Genomic DNA, 27,481 nt, shown 5'->3' on the forward strand with positions numbered 1-27,481 from the left:
ACTTTGGGTTTAAGAAAAGCGCATTACAAATAAAATGTATTATTATTATTATTATGTCCTCTTCCAGGCAATTTTGTAACATTTTATGTTGATTGGAAATTCTTAATTATTGCCCTGATGGTGGAAATGGGAATTTTCACTGCTCTTGCACTTTTCTTAAAGTTATTTCACCAATTTGTGAAGCTCAATTATATTTTGCCGCACATCAGAAATATGTTCTTTGGTTTTTCTGATTGTGATGGATGATTAAGGGAATTTGGGCTTTGTTTTCCCTCTTCTTTATATTTCTGTGAAACAGGAAGCCATGGCTGGATAATTTCATGTTTATAATCACGCTTGAGTGCTCAAAATTGTGAATATGAATGGGAATATACTTCAGAGATTTATTTCATAATGATATTTCCCCCCATTTTTAATTCTTATTATCCAATGAAAGGATACATTTTTTGTGAATTTTTAAAATAGAAGATCAAAAGGATTAACAATGCAGATTAATTTTTACAGCCTTCTTTGATCATATTTACCAAGGGTGCCAATATTTTTGACCATGACTGTATGAACACAAACTCACTTAAATGTCTTTCAGTTTTTACAAACACCTGGCATACAGAAATGTTGTCAGATGGTGCTGGGGTCCCTGTGCAGACACAACCTGTGGAGTTACACATATTAAAAAGCAGTTCCCAAATTAAACTGAAAACTAAACTGGTTTCTTACCCACTCCACTTGAGTAATATAAAACTTTTTAAATGTTTATAAAACTATGTGACTGTTTGGACTGTAATTGTGTTGTCTTACTTGTAACATGTTTAAAAAAATAAAAAAATATCTTACAAACATAATTTGTTCACTTACTGACCTGAGGTCTTTCAAAGTCATCTACTATATTTATGAATGGTAACACTTTAAAAAAACATTTAATTAGTTAACATAACTTAAAATATTAACTAACAAAGCTAAGAATAAACAAAACATTTTATAACGGTATATAATAATCTTTAACGTTTCAATGCAAGTTAATTTTAAATACAGTTTGTTAAAATCTCACATGAAGAAGTCCTGATGTTTCTGTCTGACTTGTTTAAACACACTCATGTGATCATAAACTCCACCCTCTTAAAGCTCTTACCAGGAAGAGACTGATGTATTATTTCTCCCTTCTGTCGCACTGACTTATCTTCTCTACTGGCAAAAGCAATAAAGAACCAGCCATCACTGAAGAACCGAAGAAACACTTTAAAGAAGAATCTTTGTGAAGTTTGTTTCTGAATAGATAGTAGATCTTTGTGATTCTCTTGTGGATTTTTCTTCAAAACTGTAGTTAAGAAAGTGAAAGTAAAGTTTAGATCGCTGGAGCTCAAAGAGTGAAAATGGCTTCTCTATCTGAAGATAGTTTTTCTTGTCCTGTTTGTCAGGAAATCTTTAAGAATCCTGTTCTGTTATCATGTAGTCACAATGTCTGTAAAGAGTGTCTTCAGGAGTTCTGGAGAACCAAGAGAACTCAGGAGTGTCCCATCTGCAGTAGAAGATCCTCAAGAGATGATCCTAAATTTAATCTTGTGTTAAAAAACATGTGTGAGTTGTTCCTGAAGGAGAGAAATGAGAGGCGTTCATCAGGATTTGAGGAGATCTGCAGTTTACACAGTGAGAAACTTAAACTCTTCTGTCTGGAGGACAAACAGCCGGTGTGTGTAGGGTGTATGAATTCACGAAAACATTACAATCATAAATTCAGACCCATCGATGAATTGGTTTCATCATATAAGGTGAGAGAAACTGCTTTTAACCAGCTTCATGTTGTTTTAAAAGTCCTGTTTAAGTGTTGATTTGATTAATCTGAGCTGGTTGTGTTTATTTAAGCTGAACTCCATTATCAAAGTTTCATAGATTTGGAGAATCAGTAACTATGGGAGCAAATAGATTTTCACTAGGGTTGAGTATCATTTGAATTTTAGCAATTCTTCCGAATCCGATTCTGCTGTTATTGATTCCCAGTTTCGATACCAACGTGGTTTGAAAGAAAAAAAGTAAAACATTAAGATTTCTTATCTATTCTGTGTCTCTTTTCGCAAAACATTTAATCGCCGGAGTGTCTATTTACAATAGGTGTGTAACGATATGAACTTCTTAAACATCGGGAAGAAGGAGGCGGGAACCGGCGCACAATCAAAACACTTTAATATTCAAAATAAACAAAACAGCGCGTCAGCCCCTCACGGCGACTGACGCGCACAAATAAAAACCAAAACATAAAATATGTCCCAGGCCTGGTCCTCTCTCGTCCTTCACGGTCGTCACTCCAGTTTTATATCCTTCCATCTCCTACGTGGGACTCGATACTGGCGGTGGGGCGCAGGTGTAGCTCATCTCCAATCACTACACCTGGCCTCACTCCTCGTTCCCACGCCTCTCGGCCTCGCCCCACTCGCCACAAGGTGCAAATAGCCCACCTTGTTGGCCGAGGCTATTTACAGTAGTTCCACCCACCAACGTGTGAATCGGCTGGTCAGTATTACAAAAGACAGTGCCAATAATCAGCTCCAGTGGTGGAGTTGCTTTTCAAATTTCAAATCGCATCAGAAAAGCATTTATTTTCACTAAAATGAAGGAAATAATCAAAAAGTTTAAAATTAATTATTGGGGAGGGTCAGGGTAGGTATAGGCAGGGCTTTATTGTGCCACTAAGGTGGCATCAATTTAACAATTTGAATTAAAATGAAAATTTACAATCGATAAGTTATTATTGCATACTATTTTTATAATGTATTAGAATACTGAGGTGCAAATAATTGCCATTATTTCTAATAAAGAGTGTAAATAGCAGAAAATCCTTCTGTGTCAACATAGTGAAAATATAACATAACAGTGTAAATTGAACCTACAGCAATTTTCTGTTAGCATCTATCTATTGTTCGGTTTCTGCTTATAGTGTACATAGACTTATTACATAATCCATCTGTATAGTATGTTCATAGTACACCTACTGTATATCATGCTGATAGTATTTAAAATCTGTGAAGTATGTCCATAGTACAGCCTTATCTGTATATTAATTGTACATTTGTAACATATTGTAGACACTGTATATCTTGTAGTTACTGCTTATTGCACTTCTGGTTAGATGATTAATGCATAATTAACCAAATTCTGAGTGACAGGAAATACTACTATTAGAGAATGCCACTAGTGTTATAGTAGTTCGCTGATAGTAATGTAGGGTGAAAGATTTGTCCCAGTTCATGTTTCGGTCTACAAAGCTGAAGTGTGCTGTCATGTAGGCTTTTGTGGTAATGTCCACTGTGTAACGTCTGACTGTTTAGCTGTCGCCGCCTCGGATCAGCTGCTTGCCTTGACCCGTGTGGAGAGGCCCGCAAAGGGCTCAGCCATAGGCAGGAGGGGCCGCCCCGTATGAGCCTCTTAAAGGGTTAGTTCACCCAAAAATGAAAATTATGTCATTAATAACTCACCCTTATGCTGTTCCAAACATGTAAGACCTCCTTTTATCTTCGGAACACAGTTTAAGATATTTTAGATTTAGTCCAACAGCTCTCAGTCCCTCCATTGAAGCTGTGTGTACGGTATACTGTCCATGTCCAGAAAGGTAAGAAAAACATCATCAAAGTAGTCCATGTGACATCAGAGGGTCCGTTGGAATTTTTTGAAGCATCGAAAATACATTTTGGTCCAAAAATAGCAAAAACTACGACTTTATTCAGCATTGTCTGTCGAGTCAGTCTATTGTTCGTTATCTGGCTCGGCTCGGTGTTCATCACAGCAGTTCAGTCAGTGTACTGTTTGAGTAAATGAATTACTCCGGGATATTGGTTTGTTTGAACTCAGAGGGAGTGTCAGGCACATTAAAAAAGTGAACAGCTTAAGTAATTTGTGGATAAATGCGTATTAGAGATGCGAACCGTTTAAAACGATTCAGTTCGATTTGGTGAACCGAATGATTCGTTCGCGAACCGGATGTCCAGACTGCTTTGATTTGAACTCTTTCTCACACAGACACGGAAGAGAAGACAATGCTGAATAAAGTCGTCGTTTTTGCCATTTTTGGACCAAAATGTATTTTCGATGCTTCAAAAAATTCCAACGGACCCTCTGATGTCACATGGACTACTTTGATGATGTATTTCTTACCTTTCTGGACATGGACAGTATACCGTACACACAGCTTCAATGGAGGGACTGAGAGCTGTTGGACTAAATCTAAAATATCTTAAACTGTGTTCCGAAGATAAAAGGAGGTCTTACATGTTTGGAACAGCATAAGGGTGAGTTATTAATGACATAATTTTCATTTTTGGGCGAACTAACCCTTTAACACGGGTCGACATCACGTTATTTACACAAACTGCAACAATACAGTTTGAGATTTAGATACAGAACATTCAACATAGTAAAACTCAATGGGTAGATAATTTTATTGGTTGGACAGTAACTATTTACTACTTCATCACTTGTACTTGTATCTGTACTTTATGATAGTCTTTTTATCGTATTTTGAGAAACCTACTACATTGCAAAGCATAATATTGCACTCTTTACTCCACTACACTGCAGTAAAATGAATTTAGAATGTCTCTCTCTCTCTCTGATATTTCATAATTTCAGACTGAGCTCTCACATAAGCTCTATCATTAGACCCATCTGTCCTTAATAGCCATTTTGAGCAGTAGGAATTAAACATTAAATTGCATAAACATTTATAAATTGAGTTTCATTGCGCATTACCATGTAATGTTCATTGAGCTACATGCCCTGTGTAAACGCATCGGTTCTGCATGCTTGAGAATAATTGGGTAGCAAACAACCAACAGACAACAGACTTGCTATAAAGTTTTACATTGAAAGTGAACTTTCCAGTGCTCTTTTGTACACTTTATTTCACAACAACAACTTACCAGCAGACTCCATCATCTACTCCAGCAGAGAGGTGGTCATACCGATTCCGCCACTTCATCTCAAACTCGCCGGTCTGTGTTCATAGATGTCCATCACATTGAACAACTTCCAGTTCTTTCTGTTTACACCACTCCGGCTGTTGTGGTCTCTCACCTTATGGTAGTTGCTCCACAGCTTCTTGCATTTAATACGGCACTGCTCAGATGTCTGCTGGAAGCCATTCTCTAAGAAACATGGTGAAAAACCTTTTTGTTTCTCACCATGCCATTAAGTTCTCTTTGCACTCTTTCTTCACCAGTGATACCTAGCAAGGTTTGCACCTCTCAGGTTGACCATTGCTGCGCGACAACATTGTATTATTACGGTGTTGTGTTTCGGTTGTATATTTAAAAAGGGCACTTCCTATGTTGTCCTTCTCCTGTAGCACGTGCAAGTGACGATTCTCTGTAAACCAATCAGCATTCTTCAGTGATTCTAGCTCCACCCTTTAGGTACCATACCATTGTGCTAGGTAACCTTACAAAAGGGTCCCAAAAAGTGGTACAGTACGGCTCGCTATTTTGGTACCATTCACAACTTCTAACAGTGGAAACGGAAAACATTGAGTACTGTACTGTACTGCAGCAAATTAAAATTTTACAAGAAGTATCCGATTCCTGTTCTTGAGTATCCGATTCTGGAATCAGAATTAATTTTCGATTCCCAACCCTAATTATCACACAGGCCCAGCTGGTATTGGAAAACTTTTTACATTTTCCATTACTTTTTACTTAACATTGTCATTTATAAACTGTGCTTTGTGTTCACTTGTGTTAGCTTTGTTGTATTGCAGGTTTTAAATTCTGAATTAATTTAGTATGAGAGGTTCACAAAAACAGAAGAAATCAGGATGGGGCAAATACTTTTGCACTGCATTATATGATCATATCACTGTATCATCTTCTCTTCTCTTTTCACTATAATCTGGTGTTTTATGGGGTTTTATTTTGTTTAATTCTAGGAGGAGCTTAATACAGCACTGCAATCATTACAAGAAAAACTGAAACACAATGAAAACATTAAAGGAAATTTTGAGAAAACAGTTGAACACATCAAGGTGAGGAAACAATCCAGAGTCATTTTCTTTACATCTGTAGATCACTATATACAGTTACGATCTGATATATTTAATATTTGTGTAAATTACAATCATCAGTCTGCTTCTGGATGCGTTATATGTTTCTCTCAGATCTGAATGATGTAATGTGTTGATGTGTGTTAATGGAGATGATTGAAGTGAATGTGGTTTGATTTCAGTCTCAAGCTGAGCACACAGAGCATCAGATTAAACAGCAGTTTGAAAAGCTTCATCAGTTTCTCAGAGATGAAGAAGAAGCTACAATCACTGCACTGAGGGAGGAAGAGGAGCAGAAGAAGCAGATGATGAAAGAGAAGCTGGAGGAGATCAAAAGACACATCTCAGCACTTTCACACTCAATCAAAGACACAGAGGAGATGATGAAAGCCAGTGACGTCTGCTTTCTGAAGGTCTGATTTCAGATGATTGATTGATTGATTAATTGATTGATTGATCGTTGATGATCAATTATGTGTTTGTTTTGCAGGAGTTTCCAGTCTCAATGGAAAGGTATGTCATCTGCTGCTGTCTCTGGTCTCTCTGCTTCAGATCCAAAGACACTTCAGTTCTGATCCTGAATTTTCTTCTAGAGTCAAGATCTTATCACAGCCGGATCCACAGACTCCTTCTGGAGCTTTGATTGATGTGTCATATTACTTGGGCAACCTGCCCTTCAGAGTCTGGAATAAGATGCGGGACATTGTCCACAATAGTGAGTCTGACTGCAGAAGATCTGATATACATACACACACACTGGAAATTATGCAATATTGACAGATTTCAGCATTAATCTACTGCACCAAAATCAGCAGCTCACTTTTAGAATTAATCAATCCCACAATTTGGTGCGCTTGACTTTAATTTTCAGTCTCACGAAAGACACAGAGGTGTGATTTCAGCAGTTTATAAAGCTCTTTATTTGATCAGACGGACAGAAACATTTTTGCAGAAAAGGAGTTTTATTTCTCATATGATTACTGCTGTTTATATACTACTCTTTTAATATTTTGTATATACTACTCTATTAATATTTTGAATTAGGTTTTTTAATTTGTTTAAATAATTTTGTAGGTTTTTGTATTTTTTATTACTGTAAAAAGTCTAATTAGCTTAATTGGTAATATGTGTAATTATATATAATTTTATTTCAGTTTTAGTCATTTTAATACTTCAGATGAATTTATTTTGTTTAGAGTAGTTGCCAAAACAACTTTTCTAAACATTTAATTATTCTTTTTTTAATCTAATGTTTATAATTAATTTTAAGCTTTGTTTTAATTACTGTATAATTATACCATTGAATAATTTTAGTTGTAGTTTTTGTTAATATCAGCAAGCTCATGTAAGGTCCACAGAGTTGGTCCAGTGGCGGTACCCAATGGTGGCTGAAGGTTAACTGCGTGTTTGTTCTTTTCAGTGAACAAAGTTATTTGATTTTAAGTTTTTAAATTCATCTCTAATCTGACTCCATTTTATTTGTCCAGTCTAGGCTACTAGACGAAGGTAATTGACTAATACTTTAGACAGCGACTCCTATGCTTGCTCTTTCTGAAAGTATATTTGTTTACTCCCCGTAGATCTGTACCTACTTAAAGCAACATTATCTCTAGTCAGAGGTGGTTAGAGACCACTACAAAAATATAAGCCATATAAGCGACCAACATTACTTTCCCTGACAGTAGTTTTGGTATGGTCATGCCATGGTTTCCCCATGTACGTACACTTAGCTAAAGTTATCCTTTACGGAAATTCCCTGTAAGCCCTTACAGTCAGGTAAATATGTATTATGCCAATTGCATAGCCAATTCAAAGATATCAAATCAAATCAATAAAAAATATCAGATTCTCAAAGATAAATCTAAGAATAAAAGATGCATACTTGATCTCAGAACAATACATAGTATAGAGTATACAAACTCATTTGGCTCCAGAAGAGGCCTGATCTTCTTGCCAGATTTTCTTTAAGTCCCAAAATAAGACAAACATCCCCCAAAATGGAGAAAGGAACTAACAATTGGAATTTGCATTAATCAAGTCCAAGACAGTGTATACAGCTATACAGCTTTTGGGATGTGACAATAAGGTAAAGGGGAACTTTCAACAAAATCTCACTGTACAATACCACCCTGTTACCAGGGAACTAACAATTACCCACAAAGGAGCACACAAGTTCACTAGTGCAAAAAGGGACCAAATCGTGGATATCAAAAATACAAACCTTTATTTAACCCTCTGGAGTACAAGGGTATTTTGGGGGCCTTGAGAAGTTTTGTCATGCCCTGACATTTGTGCTTTCTTCAGTTTCTTATAAATATCTAAATGGCTAAAGTCTAGTCTCACAAACTGGGCTATAATAATATGTGAGCAGAATGTATGTACATGATTGTGTTTTTGAGAGAAAAAAATTATGCGTGGTTAGTGAAACTAAAATTGTTAAAACACTTGAGTAAGGCAATAAAACACATACAGAACATTGGTTCCCAGGATTTTTGAGAACTGGAGCTTGGATTGGGAGGTCATTCCACCAGCTGGGCACAGTCCAGGAAAAGGTCAGTGAGAGTGATTTTGAACTTCTTTGGATGGCACCACAAGGCGTTGTTCACTTGCAGAGCGCAAACTTCTGGAGGGCACATAAGATTTAACCAGTGAGTTTAGGTATGTTGGTGCCGTGCCAGTGGTCATCTTGTAGGCAAGCACCAGTACCTTGAATTTGATGCGAGCGGCTACTGGTAGCCAGTGTTACCTGATGAGGAGAGGAGTAACGTGAGCTTTTTTGGCTCATTGAAGACAACCCTCGCTGCTGCATTCTGGATCAGTTGCAGAGGCTTGACAGTACATGCAGGAAGGCCTGCCAGGAGAGCATTACAATAGTCATATCTGGAGAGAACAAGAGCTTGGACAAGAAGTTGGGTGGCTTGCTCTGACAGGAAGAGCCTAATCTTCCTAATGTTGTATAAGGCAAACCTGCAGGACCGGGTCGTTGTAGCAATGTGGTCTATGAAGCTTAACTGATGATCCATCACAACTCCTAGGATTCTGGCTGTACTTGAAGGAGTAATGGTTGATGAACCCAGCTGTATAGAGAAGTTGTGTTGAAGCAATGGGTTAGCTGGAATCACCAGGAGTTCTGTCTTCGTAAGGTTAAGATGAAGGTGATGGTCATTCATCCAGCTAGAAATGTCACTCAGACAGGCTGAAATGCGAGCAGCTACCGTCGGCTCATCTGGTTGGAATGAGAAGTAGAGTTGGGTGTCATCAGCGTAGCAGTGATAAGAAAAGCCATGCTTCTGAATGACAGATCCTAAGGACGTCATGTAGATGGAGAAGAGAAGTGGTCCAAGTACTGAGCCTTAAGGAACCCCAGTAGCAAGGTGTTGTGACTTAGAAACATCTCCCCGCCAAGACACACTGAAGGATCTGTCAGAGAGGTAGGACTTAACCCACAGGAGTGCTGTTCCAGAGATGCCCATCTTTCTGAGCATGGACAGGAGAATCTGGTGATTAACAGTGTCAAAAGCAGCAGACAGGTCTAGTAAGAGGAGTACTGAGGATTTTGAAGCTGCTCTTGCAAGTCGCAGGGCTTCAGTAACCGAGAGCAGAGCAGTCTCAGTTAAATGGCCACTTTTGAAGCCAGATTGGTTGCTGTCCAGGAGGTTGTTCTGTACAAGGAACATACAAAGCTGGTTGAACACATCTCACTCAAGTGTCTTTGCAATGAATGGAATAAGGGATACTGGTCTGTAGTTTTCAAGAAGCGCTGGATTTAGAGATGGTTTCTTGAGATGGCTTCTCCTTCTTGGGGAGAAGGAGGAGAAAGAGTATGTGTCGGTCATTGTGAAGTTGTCCTCAGTCTGCGAAGTGGAGAATTGGTCACTGATGGTTCTTGTCTTATTTGTGAAGAAAACCGCAAAGTCATCCGCTGTAAGAGTCGATGGAGGAGGTGGTGGTGGTGGATTAAGAAGAGAAGAGAAAGTCTTGAAGAGTGTCCGAGCATCACAACCGCTGTTCATTTTGTTGTGGTAGTAGGTAGTAACATGCACCGGGAACAAGTCTGACTTACAGCCGGCAATGCAAACCAAGCTCTTGCTACGGTCATACAGGGACCAGACAGCCCTTAACAAAAAGGCCCCGTACCCCATACTCCCGGGGCACCCCCTACAGGACCCCATACTCCCGGGGCACCCCCATAGGAGGCCGCGAGGGACATGGTTGAATGCCTTCTCCAGATCCACAAAACACATGTGTACTGGTTGGGCAAACTGCCATGATCCCTCCAACACCCTAGTAAGGGTATGAAGCTGGTCCAGCGTTCCACGACCGGGACGAAAACCACATTGTTCCTACTGAATCCTAGGTTCGACTATCGGCCGAATTCTCCTCTCCAGTACTCTGGCATAGACTTTCCCAGGAAGGCTGAGGAGTGTGATTCCTCTGAAGTTGGAACACACCCTCCGGTCCCCTTTCTTGACAAGAGGGACTACCACCCCAGTATGCCATTGCAGAGGCACTGTCCCCAACCGCCACTCGATGCTGCAGAGACGTGTCAGCCAAGAAGCTTCTTAACTACCTCGGTGACTTCAGCTTGGGTGATGGACAAGTCCATCTCTGAACCCTCAGCCTTTGCTTCCTCCACGACAGGCATGTCAGTGGGATAGAGGAGATCCTCAAAGTATTCCTTCCACCATCCAATGATACCCCCAGTTGAGGTCAACGGTTGCCCACCTCTACTGTAAACAGTGTTGGCAGGGCACTGCTTCCCCTTCCTTAGGCGCCGTATAGTTTGACAGAATCTCTTCAAGGCCAACCAATAGCCTTTCTCCATGGCCTCACCAAACTCCTCCCAGACCCAAGTTTTTGCCTCCACAACCACCCGAGCTGCAGCCTGCTTGGCCTGCCGGTACCCATCAGCTGCCTCAGGAGTCCTACAAGCCAGCCAGGCCTGATAGGACTCCTTCTTCAGCTTGACACCATCCCTTACTTCCGGTGTCCACCACCGGGTTCAGGGATTGCCGCCTCGACAGGGAACAGAGACCTTACGGCCACAGCTCCGGGTGGCTGCATTGACAATGGAGGTGGTGAGTATGGTTCACTTGGACTCAATGTCTCCAGCCTCCTTCGGAATCTGGTCAAAGCTCTGCTGGAGGAGGGAATTGAAAATTTCTCTGACAGGGGGCTCAGCCAAACATTCCCAACAGACCCTCACAATACGTTTGGGTCCACCAGGTCTGTCCAGCTTCCTCCCCCGCCATCGGATCCAACTCACCACCAGGTGGTGATCGGTTGACAGCTCTGCCCCTCTCTTTACCGGGTGTCCAAGACATACTGCCAGAAGGTAAAAGGAAGTGACCACAAAGTCGATAATTGCCTGCCTAGGGTGTCCTGGACCCAGGTGTACTGATGGACACCCTTATGCTTTAACATGGTGTTCATTATGGGCAAACTGTGACTTGCACAATAGTCCAAAAAAGAACACCACTCGGGTTCAGATCAGAGGAGCCATTCCTCCCAATCACACCCCTCCAGGTATCACTGTCACTGCCCACTTGAGCGTTGAAGTCCCCCAGTAGAACGACGGAGTCCCCGGTTGGAGCACTTTCCAGCACCCCTCCCAGAGACGGCAGGAAGGCCGGGTCTCTACACTGCCATTTGGCCCGTAAGCACAGGGAAGCGACCCTTTTGTTCACCAGGGTAAACTCCAACATATGGCGGCTTAGCTGGGGAGCTATGAGCAACCCCACACCAGCCCGCCGCCTCTTACCGCTGGTAACTCCAGAGTAGTAGAGCATCCAGCCTCTCTCAATGGGGGTGGTTCCAGAACCCAAGCTATGTGTGGAGATGAGCCCAATCTCAAGTCGGTACCTCTCAACCTCCCGCAAAAGCTCAGGCTTCTTCCCCGCCAGTGAGGTGACATTCCACATCCCTAAGGCCAGGTTCCGTGTCCAGTGATCAGGTCGTCGTGACCCCTGCCTTCGACCGCTGCCCGATCCAAATTGCACCTGCCCCTTATGATTCCTCCCGCAGATGGTGGGTTATCATCGAGATGAACAAAACCAAAAATGTTTAACATGTCCCTGAGGATGTTGTTCACTAATGTTTGAAAAACAGCAGGTGCGTTAACTAATCTGAAGGGTAGGACACAATATTCTAAATGCCCTAGGAGGGTATTAAATGCTTCCACTCGTGCCCCTCCTTTATCCGGACTAGGTGGTAAGCATTATGAAGGTCTAGTTTAATGAAGACTTTAGCCCCTGCAGGATCTCGAAGGCGGATGACATGTGAGGCAGAGGATAACGGTTAATCTGGGGGTTATGCTCAACTAACCAGGGATGTCCTAAAACCATGGGAGTATAGGGAAAATGAAAAATAAGAAAATAAATAGTCTCTTGATGATTGCCAGAAATGGTGAGATTCACCGGAACCAAAGGTCTAGTTTAGTGAAGAGTTTAGCCCCCTGCAGGTTATCAAAGGCGGGTGTCAAATGGCAAACATAATGCAAGTGGAACGAAACTGCTCGTTATTGTGTGGTTGACGGACCGTTTATCAGTTTGGACCAGTGCAGCGCGAGCCGATCATGATCATGCGACGCTGTTACTACACAGCGCTGATAAGAGATCCAGTAAAGAAAGCATTTGAATTTGCCACAGAAGTAATAACATCGCTGCGAGATCTAGAGAGAAACATTCACATTTATCCGTTATTAACGGATCATACAGCGCGTGGAAACCAGGAAGAAACATTGTGCCGTGAATGAACTATCCAGTGTCCAGATCTGCAACATTCACCATGGATTTACTGTAGTAACACTAACCGAACCATGAAAGTTTGGCAGGAATAGTAGGCTCTAATGCCTTCAAGTAACATTTTGTCAGTTTTATTTTGACATGAATACAATTGCTGCCCTTAAATGTTAATCTGAAATAAAATAAACCTTGGTTTATATACTACTACAATTAAATTTTTTTCCAAGAAGCTGTTTTGTTTAACATGCTCATAAGAAAAATCAATTATAGCTCCAGAATTACTCAAAGAAAAAAATATCACACTTTATTATGTTAGTTTTAATATAAAAAAAAAAGAAATCAAGGAAATTTCTCTGGCATTTCTTTCTTTTTGCTGTATCAAAACCGTACCGTGACACAAGTGCATCGAACCGAACCGTGAATTTTGTGAACCGTTACACCCCTGTGTGTATTTATTTATACAAAATAATTATACACAGTACACACATATATATTATGCAAACACAAACTTTTATATTGGATGCGATTAATTTTTTCCCAGCACTAATATATAAATATATATATATACATATATATATATGGGGGGGGGGGGGGGGTCACGGATTGTTAAATATGTACATAGGGGGGGCCCCCAAGGAAAAAGGTTGGGAACCACTGCCCTAAAGTGACATGGTCAGTTCACTTAGTTTTGTCATGGCCACGAGATATTCATTTGAGGGAACGTCATATTAACTTGTGGTAACGTCATATTATGTGGTGGCCACAAGATCATTTTGTCGAGGTAACGACATCCTTATGTCGCGGCCTCTAAATCCCATGTTGAGGGAACGACATATTTTTCTCGTGGCCTCAAGTTTAACGCATTAATGTTTTATTTTGAAATTATTATATTATTTTTAATATAAATTATTACATTATTAAATTATTATATTAACCATAGACCTTGGTTACCGGGCTGTATTACATGTGATCGTCAGAATTCAAATTAATCAAATGCATAAAACATTTTTATCCATTCTACAGTCTTGTAAGTCCATTAACTGATCGTCTTTTTCCCATAATTTTTTGTATATTAAGTAGGGATGCACCGAATCCAGATTTTTGGGGTTCGGCCGAATACAGAATCCACTGTTTAAGAATCCGAAACCGAATACCAAATCCTACTCGCATCCTTATTCCATTATCACAGTAAAACACACTAATGAAGTAAACAACGTCCACAGCAATGTATTTTTCATTGTATTTTATTTTAACTGTAAAAAAAAAAAAAAAAAAAGAATAGGCAAAATTATGCCACTTTTTTGACAATTACCAAGCTTATGCTTAAACAACCAAAACCTTTCAATAAAAGTGCAGCAATGCAAAGTGAAGTGTTTTTCTTTTCTTTTTAAAAATCAGAATATGTTTGGTGACTTCAATGAAATTAATGTAATTGAACATTAACTCAATAAACATGGATAGTAGGCTATTTAGTTTTCGTTTATAACAGTAGGATAGGCTACGATTAGAACAGTAGCCAAATATTACGGAAAATATTATGGAAGATCACACACATCTCCTGCATCATAATTAAATTAACGTAAAACCTCTAATGTTTCACATGAAATGAGTTTAATAAAAAAAAACAAAAAACAAGACGCTCTGCATTAACAGGTGACAACCGGTTGCGAGTGTGGGAACGAATGTCCCCAGCAGTACTGAAAAGTCTTTGACTGGGCACAAAGGTAGATTTTTGCCATTTTTGCCAGCAGTGGAAATCGCGGTTCGGTTTGTCTTCCACCACTGAAGAGGATCCTCTCTAAGAAGAATCAAAGGCTCACAGGAAAAACGTTTAGCTTCACGTCAGCACCCGATGTGACTGGCTGGCTCTGTATTGCTACGGTATAAATCGTCCCAGCCGCTCAAGATTCCTGAACAGTTTAGTTTAGAGCGAACTGTCGGGCCTTGTTCCTCCTCATATAAACACCTTCACTCAATCAACGGCCGCGTGATGTCGACCAGCAAGCCTAGTGTTCGGTTCGGTGAAATAAAACCCTGAGGTTCGGCCGAAACCGGACCCCGTCTAAAAGCCCAGTATTCGGCCGAATCCGAATGCGAATCCTGGAATCGGTGCATCCCTAATATTAAGCTATTATTATTATTATTATTATTATTATTATTGTTATTATCATATTATTATTGGTTATATTTTTATATTCATTTATATTCCCTTGATTTGTCTTGATTTTAATTGGTTTACTTAACATTTTTTATACATTTTTAAATAATAGCCTATTATAAATTTTATTTCGGCTAATGTAAAGAGAAAATAATAATAATAATAATATACAAAGATGGGAAAAACTTGATCAGTTAGCATAAGACTGTAGGATAGATAAAGGTGTTTTCTTGTAGGTCTAATTTATATTATGCACTTAATGTAACATTTATTTATGATAAACTTTATTTGAATGCTGACGTATGTAATACAGCCCGGTAGCCAATGCCTATGATTAATAATAATAATGTAATAATGATGAAATATTTCTATAATAAATAATATAATGATTTCTTAATTCAAAATAAAACATTAATGAGTACATTTGTAATAATCCCGGGATGCTATGATCACGCATAAAACTCATGGCCACAAGAAAAAATATGTCGTTATCTCAACAAAAGAAGTCGTGGACACGAGAAATGGATGTCGTTCCCTCAACAACATAAGAATTACATTACCTTGCCAAAATGACCACAACATAATAGATCACGTCCCTCAAATTAATATCTCGTAGCCACAACATACTATTACATTCCCACGAGTTATTATGTCGAGGCCACAACAAAACTAAGTGAACCAACCATGTCACCTTATGGCCACTAGTTTTCTGTTTGAATTGGTTTATTTAAAAGTTTCATTCTGTATAGATATATTTTTCATATCTGTAATAAGGCAAGCATCCACAAAGTTTCGAAGTGACACGCTCAAGTTCAGAGTCCGAGAAGGCAATACTGTTCAGCTTCCACACTCCACACAAACATACACACTTTTTTCTAGACTACCATTCAATTGAGCTGCCATGTAAACTTGCTACTACATAGATATTTCAGATGATAAGCCATATTGGAGGTCGATGAATGTTAGGTGTTTAAATGGATGTCCTGCCCAATGTACTATATTACCACATAGACCAGCCGTTAATGATTTGTCCGTCACGGACTGAGTGATTTTGCCACTTCATGTGGATTATTTTTTTTCTGTGACTAAGCGCCTAATAAAATTTTGGTAATATGCATACAAACAGCCTTTTAATTAGCAGAATAATTATGGCTGACAGTAAGACATGCAAACATAAAAGAAAACCAAACTGGATGCGAGAACGTATTTTAAGGCACTACAGTATATAAATAAAGGTGACTTGACTTGACTCAATAACAGAACAAAAGAGAGTGGAAGACCACTAACAAATGAATAACCACTCTCAATAAACAATTCAAAACAATACCTAAAACAACAAACTATAAAGAATAACCAGCTCCTACCCAGAGTCCAAAACAACTAAAGGCCCTTTTATTGATCTTACTACAAAAGCTGGTTTGCAATAAACAACAAAAATAAGTAATAAAAATACACAAAACTTCCAGACTTGAATTAAACTAAACAAACACATAAATGAGGAGGTTAACACTAACCTTCACTTTATCACACAAATAAATAAAAATGAACAAAAATTATAAATTCTGTTCAAAGATAAGATTTTATAAAAGCTCCTTCTCACTATAATTTAATATCCATGACAATTCACTCTTGATCATTATATGAACATCAGAATAACAGCATTTGTTGATTGTGTCTCATCAGCTCCTGTGATTCTGGATCCAAACACGGCTCATCAAAATCTCATTCTGTCTGATGATCTGACCAGTGTGAGATTCATCTGGAACAATCAACCTGTTCTTGATAATCCAGAGAGATTTCACTGTTATTCCTGTGTTCTGGGTTCAGAGGGTTTTAACTCAGGAACACACTGCTGGGATGTGGAGGTTAAAGAGAGTAAATACTGGAGTCTTGGAGTAACTACAGCATCAAACCAGAGGAAGGTACATGGTTTCTTCAACACTGATGTTTGGTTTGTGGAGTATGATGAGGACGAACTGTTTTTGTATGGTCAGGGTGGAATGTATAAAGGTTCTGGTGGTTTTTGTGTTGATCAAAGGTTTGATCGTGTGAGAGTGAATCTGAACTATGACAGAGGAACAGTGTCATTCTCTGATCCTGTAACTAACACACATATACAAACATTCAACACCACCTCCACTCAAATACTCTACCCATTCTTCTATAATTGTCATTCATCTTCTTCTCTGAGGATCTTAGCGATAAATAGTCAGTAATCTGTAGCTCTGGATCTTCCTGCTTTCATCTTATCTATATGTTGTTCTTGCAACAGCAGCATATCTTAAATACTCACAGCAGTGTATTGGTGTATGTATCGGCAGTAGCATTTTCCTGTACTTGCTTTGCTTTGGAGCAGCAATAATCTACAACAACAGCAATAGCCACCAGCAGCAGCAATTCAACAGAAGCGCTTGCTAAAATCTTATGAGGATTGTCATGATTGAGTGTGAGTGTGTGTGTGTTTGTGTGTGTGTAAGAGAGAGAGAGAGAGGGAGGGAGAGAGAGACCATGGACCACAAAACCAGTTACAAGGTTCAGTTTGTTCAAACTGACATTTATACATCATTTGAAATCCAAATAAAAATGCTTTCCATTGATGTATGGTTTGTTAGGAGGACAATATTTGGCCGAGATACAACTATTTGAAAATCTGGAATCTAAGGGTGCAAAAAAAAAGAAAAGTAAATTGCCCAAATAAAGTCCTTAGTGATGCACATTACTAATGAAGGGTTGGTGTTAAATGCTCCATATTGACTTGCCACTGTAATGACATTGTGGAGAGTAGATGAAGCTGAAAGTGGGAATTATAAGATATACACAGAGACCAGACTTGAGCCGGTAATTCTCAAAATTCTCATTTTTATTTACGATTTTGCTGCATCCACTCACAAAAAAAATACATTTTAATATATTTACTGTATGAAATGTACAAAATATCTCCATGAAACATTTATCTTTTTTTGGTATAAAAGAATCATTTTTACCTATATACAATGTATTATTGGCAATTGCTAAAGCTATACCTGTACTATTTATGACTGCGTTTGTGCTCCAGGGTTACTTATATTTATATGAAATTTATGGAAAATGTAAAAAGTTCATGGTTCTTCATCTAAAACTATTTAAAACTGGGGGAAGTCATAACTTAGTGGTTAGAGAGTTTGTCTCCTAACCCTAGGGTTGTGGGTTCGAATCTCGGTCCGGCAATAACACAATTAGGTGCCCTTGAGCAAGGCATCGAACCCCCAACTGCTCCACGGGTGCCGCAGCATAAAAGGCTGCCTACTGCTCCGTGTGTGTGTGTTCACTGCTCTGTGTGTGTGCACTTTAGATGGGTTAAATGCTTTCCATTGATGTATGGTTTGTTAGAAGGACAATATTTGGCCGAGATACAACTATTTGAAAATCTGGAATCTAAGTAAATTGCCCAAATAAAGTCCTTAGTGATGCACATTACTAATGAAGGGTTGGTGTTAAATGCTCCATATTGACTTAAGCATTTTTATTTGGATGGGTTAAATGCAGAGGACGAATTCTGAGTATGGGTCACCATACTTGGCTGAATGTCATGTCACTAGTTATTGAAACTAAAGCTATCAACAGTGGTGGATATACCACAACAAACAATGTCAATGTCTCATTAACTTGTCATGTATCCTTGAGCATCAATTACAGCTTGATAACGACGTCTCATTCTGTTCACAAGTCAAATAATTTTCTGCTGAGGCATGGCATTGCACTCTTCTTGAAGGGCTTCCCTCAGGTCCCTGAGATTCTGGGGTGCAGAGATAAGACTCTCTACACTACTACTCAGCTGAGCCCATATGTTTTCTGTGGGATTCAGGTCTGGAGAAAGTGCAGGCCACTCTATTTGAGGTACCCAAACCTCGAGCAGCCGTTCCCTTATGATGCGACCTTGATAAGCTGGGGCATTGTCAACCATTGAAAATTAAACCAGGCCTGTGTTGCTCATGCAGAGGCACAATGACTGGATTAATTATGTTATTCAGGTAATATCGGCTTACCACAGTACCATTCACAAGGTGTAGGGCAGATCTGTATTGAATAGACACACCTGCCCAGACTTTAACACCACCACCTCCAAAGGTTCGTCTGGTTACAGTGTTGATGTCCGATGAAAGTCAATTCACATTGAGCAGAAATGATGGCCACCCACGCTGTTGGTGTCAAGTCACTTATTGATGTTTCCAACAGCGTTGGCGGCCATCATTTCTGCTTAATGTGAACTGACTTTTTTTTGGAGAACAGCACTGAGGTACATTGGTTCCTTGTCCAGTGCAAGTGCTCTCTGACAATGATGCCTGTGCCTGGTGGTGTGGTCAGGTACACTTGCAGGTCGTCCCGCAGGCAGACCATGCTGATACAAGCAGTTTAGAACGGTCTGACATCTCACTCGGCTGCCTCTCACCTCCCTTAAATGTGCCTGGAGTTGAGCATTGATCATCCAGTTCCACAGGGCACTGTTCACATTGAAGCGGTCCTTGGCATGGAATGTGGCCAAATTTAAATTTTCCACTTTCAATGACTTTCTGTGACTCTTTAGGTCTGTTTAGCTCTGTTGCAACCTGCTGAAAACATTCTGTGACACATTAAGCTCAGCGGCAACTTCCCTCTGAAAACATCTTGTTTGAAGCTTGAAATCGCCAGGTAATGTTGATCAATTGTTAGGTGTCATCTTGGCCTAATCAGGGCCGGCACTAGTTATAGGTAGAGGAGGTGATTGCCTAACGTCTCCAATACGCCAGTCCTCCAGTCAAGATGGGAAGAAATACTAGTCTCATTGTTCATTTTATATAGTTGAATTGCACTCACCCAACTAATTTGGAGTGATTGCAATTTTTTCAAAATATTATAAACTTGTTCTATCAATCTGCGTCATTTCTGTACAGATCATTCACTACTTTATGACAAGTTATAAAGAGTACTAGCACCGTTGATGTGCCCAAACGTGACACTTTGAATTTGCACGTACAGTGAATGACATCACATCAGGATCTGACAAATTTTTTAATGGTTTGAATAAAGGATCTCAGGTTTATCTTCTAAATTCAGCTGATGATTAGGATTACTGCTCTAATATAACACTTATAACTAACTAAATAACTTTTTTTTCTGTTTAGTAGTGATTATGTCTTTCTATTCCACTTGATTTGTGTGTGTGTATATATATATATATATATATATATATATATATATATATATATATATATAATGATGAATGATTTATGTAGGATCATGTGACATTGAAGACTGGAGTAATGGGTCATGGCTGATGAAAATTCAATTTTGCATCACAGAAAATAATTTTAAAGTAACGTACAATAGAAAACCATTATTTTAAATTGAAATTCCATTTTACAATTTAATTGTTTTTTTGTTTTTTTTTTGTGTGTATTTTTGATAAAATAGGGTAATTACAGGCTTGATGTGCATAAGCGGCTCCTTTCAAAAACATTTAAAAGAGTAATGTTTCCAAATATTTGTACTGTGTGAGTAAAAATGTACTAAATTTAAAATTAAATGTTGAATAAATAAAAAGGTTAGGAATCATATTTGTTTCAAGTGCTTTTTATTGGGGGTGGGGGCCATCAAACATGAATTTGTATGGGTTAATATCAATGTAGTGTGCGTTTTGGTTTACTGTACTGTAACGGTGGTGGGCCCCAGAGAACAATTTGCGGTTAACTTTGATAAATTTAATTCAACTTGTTCGGGCGCCAGACAGGTATAGGCCTGCCAAAACAAAAACCCAGGATAGCCTAAAAACCACCTGTTACATTCAATAAACTCAAATTATTCAATCTTTTTCTCTTTGTTCCAAGCATATATTTTTAACCCATAGTAAGTCAATTATGTCACAGTTCGTGGCAACAGGGCTTTCAGCAGTAATTCACATTTACATTTTAAATACCAATTTGTTCATATAAGTAACACACTGAATAAGCAGTTCGTAGGAGTAAGAGTAAAAAACAAAATCAACAAAACCATGTATATCAATCAGGCTCGATAACAGAATCAAAACTAAATAAAATAAACATGTAAGTGTGTGTGGGACTGATTGCGCATGTGGGACTGTTTGTTTGAGAGAATGGCTTTTGCGTCACTGACCCAAGTGTAGCAGTTCACAAGGACGCTGAAGAGTGCCTGGAGACCGCCGTGGACTCAGCGATGATCCTTTTTTACGACCGGCTTTCCTGTTTGGACGACTGAATAAGCTCTTTGGCGAAGGTACTTTCCGTCCGTTCACGAACTCAATATAAGGAAGCGTCGATCAGGACGACAGGAACACGAGCCACCTTCCCCACGGTAACTCCAAATCAGCTTCTCTCCCACACCTCTCACGACTGAACACTGGTGACGTTTTTTTTTTTATTTCCGTGTGTGAGCCTCACCCCTATATTTACTTCTTCCCTTAATTGATATGCACGCCTCCAGTTACGTCATTGATTTGTGAAATCAAAAGTGAAAGTAAACAAGTGGCCCACGGAGTTTTCCGTTCTGCCACAGTACATGAATTACTCATTTGCCATGATAACTTAACAATGACTATGAAAGGGTGTATTATATTAGGCTAAGTCTTTAAAATCATAACAAAAACAATACATGGCACTTTAGATACATTTTCTTGATAAGTTTTAGTTTTGTGTTAGAGAATGCATGTTATTTTGTATGTCCCATGCACTGCTCAGTAAATTTGAATGATAGTACAATATTGTCAAATCAAAACATTTTAAAATGTTGTTATCCTATTAATATTTAGTTAAATTAGGGATTACTCAATTTCAGTGTATTGAGCATTTGGTAATAAAGGGCAATATTTGTATTGAATAAAAAAGCAGAGTTTGTGCATGTCCATTGAATGGTTGTCCACCCTGTCGTAATGGGGAATCCACCTCTTTAAGAAAAGGCCATCCTTTTAGTGACATAAGGACAACAAATTCTTTGTCTTTTCAGTTGCATAATTGCTTTGCCAACGCTAAACATATCCACCCTATTAGCATAAAATATGCTCGAAGTCATTTGAATACAGTATTTTCAAAATATGTAAACTGTTTAAATAGACCAAATTCTCTTCAACAACGAGTCTAACTATTCAGCTAGTAAAAGTTTGTTGTAAGCTAATATGATAATTGAAGCTCAAAATGTCCACATTGTAGGCCACTAAGACTCGATAGAGTGGACATACACATGACAGAGTGGACATACCATTCATTTGTACATTCCAGCTGTAGGTGGATCATAGATATCTTTTCTGACAGGAAGCAGCATGTGAAAATGGGAAAACATGTTACTGACCCCGAACCATCAATACTGGCTCACCTCAAGACTGTGTTCTTTCTCCTCTCCGCTTCTCCCTGTACACCAACAGCTGCTCCTCCAGTCACAAATCTGTAAAACTAATGAAGTTTGCGGATGATACCACCCTCATTTGGATCATCTCTGATGGGGATGAGTTTGCCCATAGGTGGGAGATTGACCATCTGGTGACCTGGTGCAATCAGCAAAACCTGGGGCTCAATGCTGTAAAAACAGTGGAGATGCTGATTGACTTCAGGAATAACCCAACCCCACCTACCCCCAGGGCTGGACTGGTAATCTGGCAAATGCCCGGTGGGCCGACGCACTTGGGGGCCGGTCGATATAATATTTTTTTTTTTAGTTTTTTTTTTTTTTATTGGACAACGACTGGCCCATAAAGCAGGGACAGCGGCCCATTGGTTAATTTTCCATACTGACACTGGACTGGCCCAATCATCTCTTAACAGGCTCCACCCCTCCCCCTCCATTTCTTGTGTCAGATGCAGTCAGTGGCTCAGTGCAGAAACAAATGCGCAATGGGGGGTGCGGAGAAGTTGCGGGCCAAAAAAATAAAAATTCTAGAGGTTGATGCCTCAACATGTGCAAAAATAACCGACATGTTTAGTGCTGTAGCTTCAGTTTCCAAGCCTACAGTACCTGACGACATTTTGCAAGAACAGGTGAACATAGCACATGGAGGTAACTAGCCACGGCGGTGCCGGCGGCACCCATACAGAGGTGCAGGTGTCTGATAGTGATGTCAAGGAGGGACAGACTGAGCCACGGCGAGAGTGTAATAGAAATGGTAAGCATGGTACTGTAGTTACATGATTAACAGGAAGGGAGTGTTAATCAGGGCGGGTGCAGGAGGATAGTGTGATGATTTAACGTTACATAAATTAATGAATATTATAATAAGATAACATAATCGTTGTCGCTATTATAAAGTCTGTCAGATTTTTACCTACTACACTAGCTACTCAGTCAGCTAAAGTCACAGTATATAACACATTAAACACAGTAAATAACACAGCATAAGCTATTTTTGCTGTGTTATTTATCACAGTAAATAACACAGCATAAGCTATTTTGCATTGTTTTTGTAGCTAGGTTAGCAGAGTTAACTTATTCAATTGCAACTTCGACTGACTATTTTAATGTTAACCCTTTAAAACCCATAATGGACATACGGCCCTTTTCTAGAAAACTTAAATGATGCCATTTGATTATTTTTAATTATTACTCAAAATGGCTGCGTCAAAGCGCCCACGACGAGTTACACGTCGGGAGAGAAGTAGCTAACGCATGATATTTGGGGATTAAAACCCGCCTTGCATTTTGAAAGCTGTATATTCAACAAAGTAGATATTTTCTCATGTTTCTAATGAATTTCCAATATCATTTATATGCAATATTAATGGTGAGTGAGTAATTTGAATATCATATATATTATTAGGATGTTTTGTGTGAGTAATTTGGTAGTATAGTTTGTTTTTCTTTTATATGGGAAGTATCTCAACAATGAGAGCTAAATGTTGTTTGGTGTCATATTAAAGAGGGGTTTGTGCTCTTTAAAACAAAGTAGCCTATACTTGCAATTGTAAACTAGTTTTTCTGCTCTCTGGTTCATTGAAAAAAAAAAATTTTTAGAATTAGCAGAATTCTACATCCACATTCTATTGTGTTCTAAAGGATTAACTAGCTTTAATAACATGAAGCACATTGTCCATCTAGAAATCCTGCTCTTCAAGAATACAGGACTATATAACCAAAATGGATCCTTACTAAGTGTACTTTTAATAACTCTTCCAAATAATTGTAATCATCTCTCTCTTTGTCCTTATGTATAGTCAAGCCAGGTTGAGTTAGCAGTGGAGAAGGGCACCTTTGATCACCAGGGAGTCAGTCAAGAGAGAATGAGTACACTGGTCCACTTGCACTGGGACACTGGTCCATGGCACTTAGTTCTCAGCTTTGTAGGGGTTTTTGGGAATGGAACGGTAGATATGAATATATACAGGGACCACAAGGATGGTGTACTGGTTGGTTATGTCAGACCGATTGTGGTGGGCCGGTCTGAGCAAAAATGCCAGAGCCCTTTTTTTGTCCCAGTCCAGCCCTGCCTACCCCCATTACCCTGTGTAGCTCCTCAGTAGAACATGTGGACTCTATCCGCTTCCTGGGCACCATCATCACCCAGGACCTCAAGTGCGAGTTCAAAATCAGTTCTCTAATAAGAACAGCACAGCAGAGGATGTATTTCCTGAAGCAGCTGAAGAAGTTTAACCTGCCAAAGACAATGATGGTACACGCCAACAATTCCATCAATAAGTCCTTTCTCACCACCTCCATCACCATCTGGTAAGCTGCTGCCACTGCCAAGGACAAAGGCCGACTGCAATGTATCATCTGCTCTGCTGAGAAGGTAATTGGATGCAACCTTCCATCTCTTCAGGACCTGTACACTTCCAGGCTAGAGAAAATAAACTTGTCAACGCTGCCCCACAACTTTTATTAAATACAGTTTAAATACTGAATTGCTACATTATATTTTCCAATGACCAGAGGATACAATCGCTGTTTTTAAGTAAACTCACTCTAAAAAGATAAACGCACAGACGCGAACACACGCAACTTGCATTTCTCTCTCTCTCACTCTCTAAAAGGCAATATTTGAGAAAATGGTTTAGGGATTTCTTATTATTGGGGAAATTAGCCCCCATCAATGTCTACAGCAGTTATCGCCCTGATCAGACATATGCTGTGGCACTATCATGCAGTCTGTAATGATATGATGTTAGCAAATATTAGCGATTCTTTGCAAACATTTAAAACAAACATTTAGTAACATGACCGTTAATATGAACTCACAATTGAATCTAACATAAAACACATGATTACTTTTCATTAAAATCTTTATTTATGCCAAAAAATCTTACATTTATGTGTCTTTTTGTTCGCTGTAGCGGCCATGTTGCCGAGATAATTCTTACCCCTTCGTTTGAAGTGTGGTCCCGAAAAATCTTCGTTTGAAGGGCTATCTGGCCCTTCTCCTTACCCCTTCCCCTCCTTCCAAAAGAGAATAGAGACACCCCTACCCCTTCATTTGATCGTGCAAAACGGAGGGGTAGGGGGAAGGGGAAGGGCTAAGGGGTAGAATTGGGAGTGGGCCTTAAAGAGTAACTAAGCCCTAAACTAAGTTTACCAATAATCTCTAAGAATGGGGCTTTATTAGTGCTGGTCATTGATTTGATTAACTTTTTTGACATTTGAGTATAAATTGTTTTAATTCTACAATATATGGTGTAAAAACATCTGAGTGCTGCCCTCTTCAGGATGAATGGTGGCTACTGTAGTTGATTTTTCCTATTGGATTTTTGCGGTTGTACGTGACACAAGTGGTGGCAGGTAATGTAAGCAGTTTCCAGCTCACCACGCCCTTGGCAGTATAAAACCATCTTGTTCTGTCAAAATCACTGTAGTGAGTTAGGAGTTGGAATTGCGAGTATTGAAAACGATCAGGATAGAGTATTTTAGCATCTATTTAGCATAGCATTTATATAGTTATTTAGATTAGTTTGTGTAGCCTATGTAGATAATTAGCATAGTTATTAAGAGTTACCTTAGTATTGTTGGAAGTATAGTTAGATATAGTATTGTATCAGTTAGGATAGCTTCAAGTTAGTGTAGATTTATTTACAGTGGTCAGGATGGTACGTAGGTGTAGTGTTGCTGGTTGCAACAGCACTGCTGGACTGCATAGTTTTCCAGTAGACTTGACAATTAGGCACCAGTGGTTGCATGCACTTAGCCTGGAAGACCATGAGTTCCCGCTTAGACCTTGAGTGTGCAAACTGCATTTTGCGTGGGATTGCTTCTCCAATGCAATGGAGGTGGAAATGGGCTTCTCCACACAGCTTGCATTGAAAAGCAACGAAGTGCCGATCGCAATGCGGGAGTTAAGACCTCAGAATTGATATGGCTCAGGCCCTGGCCCTGGCACCAAAGACACCTCAACAACCTCCACTTTAACCCATTTAATCCCACTGGTCACAATTGTGACCACAATTTTTTCTTGCATTTTTTAGTGTAAAATTGAAAAGTAACTCATATTATGAAGCATATGTTCATATATAATGAAAATGTAAGATGTCTATATGAGTTTATGGCAGGTCTAACATGATTTATTAGTTTGGTCATGTGATCACACACATTTATTTCCTGGTACTGCCGTCTTAACAGACGGATGATGTCAAAGCTCAGAAAGGACAGGTAAGAATACTAAATTCCTTTTTGAGGAGCTCATTTTTTTTGCACATATCATCATGAAAGGGTTATCTATACATACACATTGAAATTAAATGAAAACATGCTTTATTCTGTTGTCAAACTGCAAATAAATAAAGACGGTCATAATAGTGACCGGTGTTATAACACAGGGAGTCTATGTTACCAATATGTAATTCTGTGTTTATTTTTATGAACTCTCTTTCAGAATGACTTTAAGTCAAGTTTTGGATTAACTTGACACTGATGATCCAGAGCCTGCAATTTGTAATATAGCAGTGGTCTCTAAGACAGAGAAGGATGCAATAGAAAGCGACTGTGATAGCGATGCATCCACTCAGCTCAGATACCATCAAGAATTTTTAATTCTACTGCAGAACTGTTTGGATATGATCATTTTGAGGAAATTGAACCTGAATGCGAGGACCAACCAAAACTCACAATTCAAACAAGAAGTCTCTCAAAAAAACTTGAAGCTGCTTCCTCATCTTTGTTGCCATCTTCAGATGCTACTACTGCCACCATGCCGCCCTTGGCAGAAAACATCCCCGAAACTGCTTGCGGTCACCAACCGAAACTCAAAATCCAAACAAGAAATCGTGAAAAACAGCAAAAAGCAATTTGCCTGACTAAATTTTGTATGAACCAACTGCAGCACAATGTCTAAAATAGGGCTGTGCGATTAATCGAAATCGAAATAAAATCGCGATTTGAGTGTGTGCGATTTCTAAATCGCCTTATAGCACGATTTTCTGCAGCCCTGACCCCCTGCAGTATGTTATCTGAACCAATCAGGATCCAATCACCTGAGTCGAGCACGAGAGCAGAGCACTGAGAGCAGACTGGGCATATGCCTAACTCCAGGTTCACACACTCTGTCTAGGATGCGTAGCCTTTTTTTTTTTTTTTGAGCCCATGTTAACGGAACAGAATGTTCACACTGCACACAGT

The 27,481-nt window shown here is 39.3% G+C and overlaps 1 protein-coding gene across 1 annotated transcript; it reads left to right on the plus strand.

Moving 5' to 3' along the window:
- The first annotated feature begins 1,128 nt into the window (after nt 1–1,128).
- LOC127955973 (E3 ubiquitin-protein ligase TRIM35) lies at nt 1,129–18,342 on the plus strand. The gene is made up of 6 exons (XM_052553696.1): nt 1,129–1,766; nt 5,909–6,004; nt 6,205–6,435; nt 6,513–6,535; nt 6,616–6,737; nt 16,607–18,342. The coding sequence occupies exons 1-6, from the start codon at nt 1,371–1,373 to the stop codon at nt 17,137–17,139; spliced, it is 1,401 nt and encodes a 466-aa protein (XP_052409656.1). The 5' UTR covers nt 1,129–1,370; the 3' UTR covers nt 17,140–18,342.
- The last annotated feature ends 9,139 nt before the right edge of the window (nt 18,343–27,481 follow it).

The sequence above is a fragment of the Carassius gibelio genome, chromosome B4 (genome assembly GCF_023724105.1).
Source record: "Carassius gibelio isolate Cgi1373 ecotype wild population from Czech Republic chromosome B4, carGib1.2-hapl.c, whole genome shotgun sequence".
In the NCBI taxonomy this organism is placed as follows: Eukaryota; Metazoa; Chordata; class Actinopteri; order Cypriniformes; family Cyprinidae; genus Carassius; species Carassius gibelio.

What these genes read in the sequence shown, in the direction of transcription:
- LOC127955973 (XM_052553696.1), top strand. Translation starts at nt 1,371, where the DNA reads ATGGCTTCTCTATCTGAAGATAGTTTTTCTTGTCCTGTTTGTCAGGAA. An exon ending in TTTCCAGTCTCAATGGAAAG is followed by an intron (nt 6,536 to 6,615) that starts GTATGTCATCTG and finishes ATTTTCTTCTAG; the next exon opens with AGTCAAGATCTTATCACAGC. An exon ending in GCGGGACATTGTCCACAATA is followed by an intron (nt 6,738 to 16,606) that starts GTGAGTCTGACT and finishes GTGTCTCATCAG; the next exon opens with CTCCTGTGATTCTGGATCCA.